This window comes from Charadrius vociferus, unplaced genomic scaffold (assembly GCF_000708025.1).
Source record: "Charadrius vociferus isolate BGI_N301 unplaced genomic scaffold, ASM70802v2 scaffold39, whole genome shotgun sequence".
Taxonomy (NCBI): Eukaryota; Metazoa; Chordata; class Aves; order Charadriiformes; family Charadriidae; genus Charadrius; species Charadrius vociferus.
In genome coordinates, this window is record NW_009650188.1 from 4,690,953 (window position 1) to 4,705,158 (window position 14,206).

The 14,206-nt window shown below is 41.1% G+C and overlaps 1 protein-coding gene across 1 annotated transcript in view; it reads right to left on the reverse strand.

Annotated features, from left to right (window-relative positions):
* Positions 1-14,206, reverse strand: part of CEP350 (centrosomal protein 350kDa) — a 64,083-nt gene continuing 49,877 nt past the window's right edge. Inside the window, 7 exon segments of the mRNA XM_009892839.1 lie at positions 1-326; positions 7,400-7,522; positions 8,708-8,854; positions 8,942-9,343; positions 10,331-12,405; positions 13,105-13,187; positions 13,992-14,131. Of these exon segments, the coding sequence (XP_009891141.1) occupies positions 162-326; positions 7,400-7,522; positions 8,708-8,854; positions 8,942-9,343; positions 10,331-12,405; positions 13,105-13,187; positions 13,992-14,131 (3,135 nt within the window). The 3' untranslated portion in view covers positions 1-161.

The window sequence follows — 14,206 nt, forward strand, 5'->3', positions numbered from 1 at the left end:
GCAGCGGATGCAAATTCAGGTTCCTTTAATCACATCTGAAGTGCCTTTAAACTCCGCACACGGAAGTCCAGCAGCAGCACTTGCAGGGTGGAGAGTACGTCAGGAGTCAGAAAGGCCCGTGACTCGGTGGTTACGCAGCTGTAAGTTTACTTTCAGCACTGTCAGACAAGCAGCAATCTCTGCTGTTTCTCATTTATCTGGTTCAGTACATCAACAGTGTCTCTGATTAAGGCTTCAAAGATCCCGTCTGCCAACTGCATCTTTACGCACAGTTCATCCTCGTCATAGTTCACCCACTGCGCTTCTTCCTCGTGAAGTTCCTGCACCTTGGAGGTTAGAAAGGAAAAGGCAAAACAAATATTACAATTCTGTTGCTCTAGGATAACACCCCCTGAAAAGTTCCAGAAAGAGTCCAAAACAGTGCGCATCCGTAAACAACATATCTGTCTTTGTACGAGATTACAGGAAATGCTTGGAATAGCAAAATGAACACAGACCTCTTTGAGCCAGGCTGTTTTACTGTATGAACGTTTTCTACCTTTCACTGTAGTATCCGTTTTAAAGGATTTCATATTCCTGCACAAGTTTGTCAGTTGAAAGAACTCAGCTAATGGAATATTCTTGGCCAAGAGCAGAAACTCCACTAAAAAAGTCCCTAATTGTATATTTGCAAGAAGCTGATTCCATGCAGCAAACTGGTAAGAAATCAGGCAAAGGCCTTGAACAGGGGAAGGAGAAAAAGACAAGACTTTACCACAGTTCAATTCATTTGAATAAGAATTAGAAAACCTAAAGGAAATAACTAACTTTTCCAATTCTTCTGTGTAGGAAGACAAAATGCTGTATGATAGTATTACAGGTCATTTGCACAGAATATTCTATGCTTCATTGGATTTGAGAGCATTACTACAAATGCAATTTTGTACCATTATAGCTAAAAGAGTAACTCAAAGAGTATTTATTTCCTTCTACTCCTGAATTGTTGACAAATGAAATCCTGTTTTACTGGTCATTGGCAAATAAGCGTTTTAGTAACAGACAGAAACATATAATTTCATTCAGCAAATCAAGTCTTATTGAGAATCTCTCCAAACTGGACATCTCCAATGAAACTTATTAAAAATTTGTCTTGGTGACCATTTCAGTGTGACAGATAAATCCTAACAAAGTTCAAACTTTTGAGAAAAGAAAGAGTGGGTGCAAACATCGCTCATATTTAAAACGACAATGAAAACCTACTGAAAGCACTTTCGCTGCTCAGCTTCAGCAGAAAAAACAGCAGGAAGCTCCTCTGACCATAAATCCTACGCTCTGAACTCAAAATACATTTACACGGTCCACACAGACAAGTGGGCCAGACACACAGACACTGCCAAACACATACTGAAAATCCACTAATCCATTATCAATATGTAACAGTGTCATTATCTAAAGAGAGTACAAGCCCCAGCACCCCCTCTCCCTCTTTTGCCTGAAGCTAAACCACCCAGAATCTTGTCTGTTTTGAAGGTGACAGCTGCTGTAGCATAATGATGATTCAATAACCCAAACGCTGTGTGAAGCCCAAGAATAGGCTGCTATAGGAACCCCAGGGAACCGGCACTGCTTCAGGGTTTGTAGCCATTCATGAGGCTTCAGTTATACATGGGGCTTCAGTCTGACAGCTCCTTTCTCCCTCTCTTAAGAGAGCTTGGAGAGAGGCGCAGGCATCTCATCCTGCAAACAGCTTTGAGGAGTCACATTACATGCTTACAAATCTCTGCGCTAGCACAGGGAGCACTCCTTGGCTGTCAAAGACAAAGCGTTAATGGTTTCATTACGCTTCTTACTAATAAGGAAGAAGCAACAACATTGGCAATCAAACTTTGAACGAGTGTTGTAGGTGAAAAATAATTTAAATTGAATGCTAACAAGCTGCAGATAATTGGGTGTAAGTCTGTGTGTGGGTGAATGTCTGAAACAGACTTCTGAACTCCTCAAACAGAAGCTTGCTGCCTGCAACCAGTATGCACTGGTTGTAAATTTTGATAAACCCTGGACTAAACAATGGCACCATGTCCCAAGTCCTCCCATCAATAAAGAGGCGTAAGATACAAGCACCAATTTGGATGCTGACTGTGTGTTGTGTGTCTGTATCACAGACTGTTTAGACGAGGAAAAGCAAGAGACAGGCGTCACGAAAAGACGAGGCGGTGCTAGAAAAAAAAGGGTTCCCAAAAAGCAGAAGTGGTCTGGGATAGAAAACAGGGGCCCCAATGGGGGAAGGTGAAGATCGTGGCTGGAAGAGAGATCCTGGAAATGGGGTAAGATGCTACAGATGAAGGAGGTGGGTGGAAACAAATGCCAGGGGACCCTCAGGGACCTTGACCGATGACATCCAAGACTGGTAACCGGGAGCAGCTGCACAATACCCACCCAATGTGATACTCTGCCCAACCCTCCCAGGCCAGCAGCGACCTCGCTGCTGAGAAGCAAAGTCGAGACCTAGTGAACATAACACTGGGGGTGGGGGGAAGCAAGTGAGTAAAATAATCAAGCAGGTTTAAAGCTCTGATCTCACTCAAACAAACCCCAATATTGAGATCCACATTAAGCTGTTGTTTATTCTGCTTCACCTGTAACAATGTGATGGGAGAGTTCCTTTACTGTGCTCCAGCAGGACAAAAAAAACCCCAAACCACCAAAACCAGAGGTGGGGGGTGGGGGGAAGAGAGAGAGATTCACAGTAAAGAAACACAAGTAAACAAGAGAGGCCAAGGTAACTCCATCTGGGCAGAGAAAGGCTGGGTGTTAAATAGCAGCAGAAAGATCAAGAAAGAAAAAACGTATCAGTGATTAATTTTTCTCTCCCTTCTATCATTCCCCTCTTTCTCAGAGGGGCAGTGCACAATTTCCTTTGGCATTAGGACGACTTCCTCAAGCATACTTTTGGAAAACTAAGAGAATGTGCAACTTGCAGCTGCGGGCAAGTCTTGTTTATAGTGTATTCAGAACACGTGTGGAAACTGCCATGCTGCTTTGCAGCTCTAGCTGCAGACATCTGAGCTAAGGCAGTTGTGACTGCTCTGTCTGGGAAATGTTTGATCCATTTGTTGTAGTATTACAAACTGCTTCTAAGCAATGGAGACAGTTTGCTTATATTTGGCTTACGTTTGGTGACTATCATGGCTTTCATGGAAGTGGGCTTTGCATTGTCTTCAGTACATGCACAGCATTTAAGTTCTTGCATATTCTCATGAGAAAAGCAAAACTTTATGTATTTGATACCAGAAAGTAAGGTGTCTACACCAGAGAGAAACTGTATTTCTGCCAAGTCAGGAAAAAAAGTTCTAATGAAACTGAATTCCATCCTACAGGAAAAGATAAACAGTGACACAATGCAGAAGGCTGTGTAGTACGGTTTGTGTGTGCTTTGTTGTTGATTTTTTTTTTTAAAACACTCAAAGAAAGAAGGTGGCACGCACACAAAAGAAAAATCAGGAGATAATGGGGTAGCATGATCCTGCTGGCCATCTAATAAATGCCACAGTGTCCAAAAAACAACACTTGAAAGATTATCATCTGAAGGAAACTTTGGAAAGTAAATTAGTAAGTTTCAATTTCTGAAGGTTGCCGTTCAAAATAATGAATATTTGCAAAATAAACTACATTTAAGGAGTAACTAGATCATTTGGAGACTGAAAAGTACAAAAATCCAGAAATAAACTACTGCCTTGGAAGAATGCCAGTAGGAGGAAGGCAGACAGGTGCATTCTCACAACCTTTCACTCTCAGAGCACCTGGAAATGTTAAGATGCACAACAGTGCATATGAGGAGGGTTTGTTGATTCTTTTCTTTTCGTTGCACCCCTTTTGGGTTTAGATCTTGGGCGCCACAGAAGCGGGCTTTCCAATTAAGACAGCTTGGTAGGAACAGCTTTGCTTTGTTGCAGAGTTCAAAACCGCCTGCAGAGAAACATTCTAGCCCTTAAGTCAACAGGTCAGAAGATCAAGTACTTTTCAGCACTCTGTTAGCAGACTTCTCAGGTGTGAAAGCTAAACACACAGGTTTGGCAGTATCATGTGAGCTTTGCTTTCTCAAGCTCTGGATAAAAGGGAAGAGGGGGTGGCAGGGAAAGCAATGGCAGAGTTTGTGCAAACAGATCAGCACAGGGAGTTTTGGCTGAAGACCCAAGTGGAAAAAAAAAAAAGTAGTGGAAACAGTCTATTGTTAGCACTTGAACTTAAATAAGGAGATAGGAGTGTTCTTGCTGTAGTTTAAAAAGAGGTTTTGAAAGATGCAGGCAGCCTTGATGTACCAAAATGTGGCACCTCAGTCTACGTGTACATTTGCAAATGAGGTTCTCCCACAGAGCACAGACAGCATACATGCGATAAAGGTGGCAACACAAAGGAACATGAGAAGAAGAAAGCAAACATCTAAACATTCCTTTAACTTGACTTTAAACAAAGTAGCTTTTCATAAACATGAACCTCCTGTACTTGTTTACTGAAAGCCAAGATTTGCTGTAAATGTTAATAACTGGAGTAAGATCAGAGAACTCTCTTAAGAAATCCCAGTGCAAATGCTGAGGACAGAGATGACCGATCAAAACTTAACAGTGCTGTAAAAAAGGAGAAGAGGAAGATGGGTTTTTTTTGTCACTGGCAGAAAAACATGGCCAGCTATATTGGTGTCAATGCTGGGAAGGCGCCTGTGAAAGTGAAAACAAGGAAAGATGCAGTGACTGGGGGAAGTAGCAAAAGAACAAGGGAAAGGAAGGAGGCCAAGGACTAACCCACCCTGTTCTCCCTTTAATTCCCAGCAGGTGTGATAGCTGACTGCAGTCACCCACAGGACCGAGCATCATAGAGAGCACTTGTTTAGCACAGGCTGCTTCTACTGCCATGCCTCTTCCCCACAAGGCTGAACCTTTGGTGAAGACAGGAACCACTGGGAATTTGGTTCAGTATGGTAAATCCAGAAGGACACATCCAGGGCTAATCAGGGAGAGATTAAGCTGGGAAAAATAGCTTGGCATTTGCTTCTGTGCCTTGAGAAGAAATAAAAGTAAATTCAGCAAACAGGCATGGCTCCTGGTTTTAGAGCCACCTGACCATCCAGGCAGATGATACCACTATTTGACAGTCGTTACTAATACGTTGGAGAAGGTGGCATACAACAGAATCCCCTTCCTCTGTATCAAAACCCCTCTCACCCTTAGTCATGCCTAGCTCCTGGGTCAGAGAGCATTGGACATTCACACGTTTTCAATCCTCTCATTGAAGTTACTAAAAATATATAGTTGTCTCAATAGAAAACTATGAAAGGATGTTTTAATCTGAAGGTTAGTTTTACTTGAAGGGGAAATGAAGAAACTTAGAAGGACCTGTGCTCAAAGTTTACATGCCAGTAACAGGAGCTTAAGAATGTTTACCTCTGCTTTAAGAAGATCATGTCTTCTTTTAACAGTCTTTGTCTTTATAAGCAGCAAAAGAATGTGGAAAATCACACAGCTCATGTACTCACACGACATCCCTTGCACATTGCAAGAAGTGTATATTGGCTAAATCTTCACAAAAACTTGAACAAAGCATTTTCAATTGTGATTTCTAAGGAAGCTTCTAGAGCACCTAAACCTACCAAATCAGTCTTGATTGCTCTTTCAGGAAATTGCTGTGTTGTACTACTTGAATATACTTTAAACAAAATCTGGAAAACTCCCGAACAGACCTCTCAGTATAGGGCTACACCGTGTGTTACTAGTGGAGAGGCAGCAGATCTTGCACAGACCTGTATATCCACTTATGACCTTGGATTTACATTATCACGGAACTCATGACCTTAAGCACAAGTTGGAGGCTAACTAGGAGACAGAGAAAGCTATCCAGACACTTCATGTTTTCTACAGATTTTAATAAAACAAGCTAAGAGAAATTGAACACTATTTCCCAAGGTTTTCAGTTAGAAATTTCTCTGCCAGTCTCACATTACAGTATAAAGTGGTTAGCAATGTCACTGAGACTGCCTTATTCATAAAGCATGGCATGCTACAATTTTCACAGAGCTATTCCCAATCTTCAGCTAAAATTTTATTACTGTAGAACAAAATAAAATTAAACACATTATCTACTAAGCCGAGTTTGTCAGAGCTCCATTAATCTTTGATATCTGGGGCTACATGTAAATCACAGACCACCAGATCACGTGAACTTCAAACTTGTTCCACCTAAATCGCTTTGGATGCCTTCAACTAGGAAAATTTTTCCAGTCAGGAATCTTTCTTTCCAGGTATGGTTCAAAGAAATTAGGAAATTGGTACACAAGCATAATAGGTGCATTATTAGTTCTCTCAGGGATCTAAACATAAGATTTTTTTTGTGCATGCTTTAACAGCCTCCTTATCCCAGAATCCAGTGTACTAGGATGTGCAGGTCCTATACGTAGATATTCTATCTGCATACAATTAAAATTAAACCCCTGGGAAAAGGCCTGTGTTGGAAACCTTCCACTGATGGGCAATTAAAAGACCACACAACCCATGACTCAAAGTTACTTATACGTGCGCGTGCGTGGAATCAATTTCAGGTATAATTAAGTGAAGCAGAGTGTTAATGACGACACATATTCCCAAGCAGAACCTTCACTATCATTATAGCCAATAAAGATGTTAATCATCCTGCAATACAAGCCAACTAGTAACTTTCAAAAACTAGTACACAGACAGACGCAGTCTATCTGACACAGTTTTAACACTGAAGTGCCTCCGCCCCAGTGGCAGCTGCATTCACTAGTTCATAGCAAGTACTACAGGAGCAGAAGTCCTGCTTGTTGCTTAGCTTTGAGGGAATGCTCAGCTGTGGGTACCATCTGACAGACAAGTTACCTTGTACTAGGTAGCAGCATGTCCCATACTGTCTCTCTGAATTCTTTGCTGTTCTAACCTAACAACTTTTGCAACCTTTCAGTTGAATCTGATGAGTAATCTGGTCTATAGTTCTCAGTATCACTATCTCCAAGTTAGACAATATTACTTCAGAATAAAAACATTTTACATTTAAGAAGAAAACCATATTCCCTTCTCAAAGAAACAGTTTACTCTCCTTTCAGTCAAATATTTCAGTGCTTCCTTCTGTAAATTTATGCTTTAAACTTCTGTGAGTGGGCAAATTTATACTCCAGTCAAATCAGTAGGTATCAACAGAGAATTCACTCAAGTCACCTTACTGCACTGGCACTGGACTTCGGTTTTTGTCAATAGGGCACTCTCTAAAATTAAACACCTTCTACCAAGACCTCATGCACACTTTGTATTTTTTAAACAGCATGATGGAATACTGAAAAATACAATGTCACAACACGTGACACTTCAGTCTGGTGGACAGTATCTGACATGATTGCTTATTTTCATCCACTGACCAGTATATGATCCACTCGGTCTCGTTTCTTCCGCCCAAATTTCATCATCTTCTGCCAGTCTGTTTTGTGATTAGGCTCCTTCCTCAGGCTGAACAACTTCAGTACTTCAGCTGCAATGAAGCTCTACAGAACAGTAAAGGTGAGATTTATCACATTTGAGCGAAGCAATTAAATGCATGCACAAAGTACCTACCCTCAAAAGTCACATTATAGACTGCGTAACAGCTTTCTGTTTAGCTAAGAGACATGCGGTGTATACAAGAAAGTTACAGAGAAAGTCTATGAGGCAGCATTACACAGGCAAAACAATTATTAAATCCAGAAGTGGGGGGAAAACATTCTTGAGATACTGACTGCTGTAACAATCTTGAGAACAGAAGCTTTCAATTAAACAGTACAGCAAACAGGAGATTATGACAATTCATTCTATGGGAGAATATTAAGGAAAAGCAGGGTAGGAGTTTGGTGTCCTTGCCCTGTGCCCCTGCTCTCCCCTGCCACGTGCTTTTGAAAGTCTTCTCAACTAACACAGTGATCTAGATACTATTTCTGTCTTTTCCAGACAGTTAACATGCTATACTTTCAGTAGATTAATCAAAATACAGTCAAAACCCTCCCAGTTTCAGAAAAAACAGTACAGGTAGAAGTCTTCATTTGCATCCTGATGAGCTGTATGGAAGGTTCTTTGTTGACTGCTTGTAAGCAGACAGTTTTTTTTTCACACGTCTAGCCCTGCACGTTTAACCTAGGTCCAGTCAGGCTCCAGATTCTTGGGGTTTTGTCCTTTCTTTAGCACTGCCACCAAGCACTGCCACCAATAACAGGACATCCCCTCTGGCTTGCCAAATACAACAATGTCCTCACCAGTCAAATTTTGGGTCCCTCTGGGAAACTCCCACTGTCCTCAGTGAGACTGGCACAGGTGTCTGAGCAAAAAGTCCAGCTCATCCCATTTGGCCTGACCCTACCATTGGATCCACGTCAATATACCCATACAGAGTTCCACCGAAATCTGCTAAAGAAGCAGTCCGTCAGCATACAAAATTTATAAGATCAAGGTCATCCTGGCAGTTCTGCACAGAGGACTAAGGTTTAAATGCAACCAGCACCAGTGAAAAGGACAGGGAGGCAAATTTGTTGAGTAAAAAAGGACCATTTTGACAAATGCCCTTTCAGGTTTGTAATCTCATTTCTCTTCACAACTAATCTCTTGCTGGATACACCTGTTATGATCTTTTAACACTCAGGCAAGTGCCAGTATAATATTTTTCATCTCACTTTCCCTGCATGACAAAGACTTCTTCCTACCTTGATTTCATCCAGATCATTTGGATCTTTTACTCGGCGGAAGTAAGCAGATGCGATCCTACACGGTTTCATCCAAATAGGCTGATTTAGATTAGGATCCTCGGCAAAGATTTCCCCAAAGATCTCTCTTGTTAAATCAAATACCACCTTAACAAAGAAAGAAGTAAAAGTTAAGGCTGCTGCTGCTCATGGTAGATATTCAAAGGGAAAGAACAAAATGCCTGAAGACTGTACCTTTTTATAAACTTGCTTGTTTATTGTGTCAGTGTCCTGCTCTTTGAGGGTACTACTGAGATCTGTATGAAGGCTGAAACTTTGCAGATCATGACCCAGCTCTTTCAGTTTCCAGAGCTCCTCAGCTGCTGCATGCACCATACCTTCCACCTCCACTGCAGTATGAGGGACCGCCAAAGGCTCCTCGCACAGCTTTGTTGGCACTTTCTGCGGTTCTACCTTGGGCAGCACTGCTGGTTCCTCAGCTTGCTTGTGCTGGACCTTATGGGAACTCAGGCCATAGTCCTCATCAAACCAGTCTTGATCATCTCCCAGCACACTCAGGAACTCCCGATTGAGCTCCAGCTCTGCCAGTCTCTTGGCAAGCTCTTCCTGACCACTGGCACCAAACACTGGACTCTCCTGTGAATTAAGAGCCACAGAGTAAATATTAAAGTGGTGTCACACTGTTGTCTAACTCAACTTACATTTTTAAGTGCTCTGCTGATGTAACTGGAAATATATCCACAAATACTCAGAAAAATAATAAATAGCCCACAGTAAAATTAGAAATGTTTTGATTCAAATACCTGGGGTTTCTACCACTCCTGATGAATGCTTTCAGAAGGTTCCTACAGAGCTTAAAAGACTGTGTCCTGCCCACTGTCTGTCGTAATGTTCAACTGTTTACGAAAGGCTGAGAGGTTTAAAAACTGATAACGTGACATACAACTTTCCACTTCGCTTACCAGGAGTCTCAGATCTAAATCAACAGCCTAAAAACTTTTAGCAGATTAAGGCTGTTTGAGTGACTGAGCAGTGCTTACACTGGTGAAATGGGCTGAAGCTTTCTGTGATGATTAACATACTGAGATCGATGGCAAAGCAGACAGGTTCACTGGGATCTTCAGCAGAAAGGCCCAGTCCTGTATCTGTATCATTAATGGTTGTTCTGAGGAAGCTTGAACTTACACTACTCATGACATATTAGTTCAGTGGACAGAGCAGTCTGACACCTTAATGACCTCTACAGCAACTGATTATGTTCAAGGACGATTATTTCATATCAAGAATAGACAGAGGTAAGCTTACAGTCTGTTGTAATTTGCCATTTTTAGAATAAAAACTGAGGGTAAGGATTAAATACAAACTGAACGTGTAGGCAAAATGCAACCTAAATGAAGTATTTTTCACTTTCACATGCCAAAATGTGCCTTTCAGTCTGTAGGGCTACCAAAACAACCTGTGAACTGGACACATAAGAACACACATGTAGAAGACGTACATACAGTCAATCACCAAACAGAACTTAGGAGAAAACAAACTGGTGCCACTCAGCATTCCTCATATCCAATCACCATCAAAGGAACAATCGACAGTTAAAATCAGTGCAAGATGTATGTTACTCACAGGTCTGGGACACATGTCTGGAGAGGAAAGTTCTTCTCTTTCATCTTCCAAATCAGAACTTAGAAAAAAGTTATTCAGTCCATCAGGAATCTGGTTTTCTACCTGCTGGGATGGGGTACCGGATTCCTCCTTCACATCACAGAGCTCCTGGTTGCTGAGCTGGATTTTCTCATTCCTGACCTTCTTTATTTGCTGTAACTGATTGACCGTGTCTTTCACAAAATCTCTAAGTAGACTGTCTGTCAGCAAACCAACCTTCTCCAGTTGGTCTTTTGACTTTTCTTCCTCTCTAAGTGGTAGTCTAAGCTGGGCTTCTAACTGGTTCTTTTCTTTTGTCAGCAAATCCAGAAGTGGAGTTGCAGGCTTCTCCACAACTCCAGGAGAGAGATCATCTAACTTTTCAGCACATTCTTCTCCCAGTGTCTTCTGCCTCTCCAGTTTTTCAGAAAGGAAATCCGAGATGTCATCCATCTGAACAGTGGAAATCTCATCCACAACACCAGAAATGAGAGGATCAAGGCTGGCCTCCTCTTTTACAGCATGCTTCAGATAATCCACCACTGACTGTTCTTGGGCAAGTGATTCAATAGCTACAGAAATCTCCTTTATGCTGTTTACTTTGGAAGACGACTCCTCATCAACCCTTTCCCCAGCTGAGGCTTCTGAAACAGTTCTGTCTGCAGGAGCTTTACCCTGGGAAGAGTTCTCTGTTGCATCTCTGCTCTGGCTTTCATCCTCTTTGCCAGGTTTGGAACTTCCTCTGTCTTTCTGCTCAGCTTTGTGTTGCTTCTCCAGTCTATCATCAAAGAATGAGTCTTCATCCTTATTTGCGTCTAACTGGCTATCAATACTTTCTGTAATGTGAGAGATTTTTTGAGGAGGAGCAAAAATACCATGCTTTTCTTTGCAATCAAAATATTTAATACCATCGTAAGTTCCATTATTGTTCCCTTCAGGTTTATCCAACTCCACGCCAGCCCAAAACCCTTTGGCGAACTTAGTCAGACCTTTGAATCGCAATGTTCCAGGCTGGACTTTACTCACAAGTACTCTATCACCAATGTTGAAATTTGGCAAACTATCCGTTTCTTCTGTGATCAAAACAGAGGCCCACAGTGGTGATTCGGCAGGGGCCTGTTCTTGCTCCACATCTCTGCGTTCAGTATTTTTTATAAGTTCTGTTGGAGACTTAAGTTCTAATAGCCTCTCTGAATGCATGCTGCCAGAGAGAGAGAAAGATCTGTCACTGAGGTATTCACTGATTTCACCATCACTGCCAAGGCTGGTGGATCTACTTCTGCTGGTTTGTGTGTGCTGTGAGCGTTCTGTCAGTGACTGAGCATCCCCATCAGGAGAGAGAATAGATGCTTCAAAGTCATCTTTGTAACATTGCCCAGGAAGTGTTTCTTCAACTGAGGCTTGTTTTCTGGAAGAGGATCCTTCAAAGTCTTCAAGGTATGATGGCTCCTTTTGACTGAAGAGTTGTTCTGAAAGCAGATAACCTTTTTCCTCTGCTGATTTGAGAGAATACTCTTCTACACTCAGGCCAGTTACAGCATCTTTATCTGCCGTTCTCTGTTCTAGGATTTCTTCCGTACCATGAAGACTTGCGACAGCCAAACCAAAGAGTTCCTTCTGAGAGTGTTCGTTTTCAGAATGGAGGACTTTCTTTGGAAGGATGTCCGATGAGCTCTCCTGTTCTTTATCTAATGTCAACAAGACATCAGAACTCTCCAAAGGCTTAACATGAGAACCTTCAGTCTCATATTCCTCAGACTTTATGTATTCCAAGTCTTCCTGTATCTCAGACTTATGACTGAAGGCAGCCTCAGCATTGGATGCTTTTACTACACTGTTTATTGACCCATGGAATACCCTGCTAATGTCTTTCACGTCTTTGAGAAGAGATGATGAGGGTACATTATCTAAGGAATCACCAGATCCTGCTCTGGATCTCCTTGGTGACATTAAAACAGAAGACGATGTTCCAGAAGGTCCTTCTGCATGAAAATCTGTCACAGCCACCTTTTTGGTGTGCACAGACACAGATCTCTCAGTTCTTGATGACACGGCATCTTGAAGGAAAATAAAAAGTGAATTACAGCAGATTGTATAGCCTGCATTGTCTTATTGAAAAATGCAACCACAGGCAACAAAATTAACATCCAAGTTTCTATGCTAAAAGAAGATACAAACTGGTTCCTTGGAAACATATATTTCTAGCCGTCCTATGAACATGAGCAACTTTCTTTCAGTTCCAGTGTTTTAAAGCTTTCTTTTGGATTCTGTTCCTTGTACCAGTATTTCATAATGCCATACAATACTGAGCCCAAGGTAAGGGCTCAGTTATTTGTTTGCAAGCCACAAATACAACCAAGATTAGAATGGTAGATAATGATTAGATAATGATCAACAACGAAATATTGAAAAGTATCTAAAAAAAACCCCCCAACCTATTCCTAAATTCTTCATTATTTTTTATTTCCTCAAGTGATAAAGGAACAAGAAACAAAAGAAAGGAAAAAGGTTGTCACTTTATGGTTTCAGGCAAACCTCAGCAATAGTGAAATTAAATACTGAATATACGGGAAACAGCAAAAGCAGAAGCCTACTAAATAACAATAATAAAAATATAGCTTGAGCATCATGGTTTTATGAAGTCTGCATCCTCTGTTAAAACCTCGTCTCGATTCAAGAAGGAAAAGATCAAGGAATTTTAAAACAGTCAGTCTTCAAGATCTTCATCCATAGTACAGATTCTTCCAGTTACATACCTGCATGTTCTGAAATGGATTCCAAAGATGCTCTGGATCGCTCTGATTCAGCCAGTGATTTCCAGTTTTTAGCTGTCTCAGGCCTAAATATGAAAAATCAAATTGCATGAATCATGGTTACACCAGAGTGTGTTGTTTTGGTTGGTTTTTTTTTTAACAGATAAAAATGGAAATACAAGCATCTATAATTATAATACCACACCAATGATAACATAAACAGTTTGCTCTGTCATCAAACTGTGACCTTAGAAAATAGGAATGGGAACAGAGAGGACAATTTGGTGAATCCTGGAAAGTAATTTTTAAAAAGACCAAACAAACTTCAGCCTTTTTACAGCCAAAAAAAAAGAAGAAATTTATTTTTTTTTTTACTTGAATGCACTAAAACTGCACTTCCAACTTCCAACTTCTGGAAAAAACGAAACACTTAAAAAATACAGTAGGAAGTGCAGAAATCAGTTGAATTTTCTACCTTTTAAAACCTAAGACCTAAACCAGATTTAAGTTGCAAAAATGAATGGTTTGCCTCACACAGTGCAGCAGGCATAATGAGTGACCAAAATGGGCAAAAATTCCTTCAGGTCTGTAATCCATGCAAAAATTTGGCACAATTCTTGCACGATTGAAAATTATTGTTCAGAAACAACTTGAAAATAGGACTGGAAAGGCTGGGCAGGACAAAAGTGAGATGCATACGATTACAATGGCAGTACATCTTATCTGTTTTGGGTCTGATAAGACCAGCAAATAGGTCAACGGCATACTGCCACTGTCCAGTGCTTTGAAGAAGAGCAGTTACCAGCTTTCCTTGCACTCATGGTTTCTGCTGAAACAGCATTTACAGCAGTATCAGAATAATCTCAAAAAGAAGAAGGAATCCCAGTTACCTATGAAGTGGTGGTGCCTTGATCTTAGGTTTTTCAGCAGCAGCTGAGGATGGAGTTTTAATCTGAGGTTTGGCTGTGGGTGATGCCTCCAGATCTTGGCTCAGCTCTGCTTCAGTCTTCTTGATAAACTCGTCATATGACTGCACACGGAAAAGTTATGACTGTTAGTCTACTAAACCATAATTAGAATTCAGCAATCAAAACCTATTAGATGA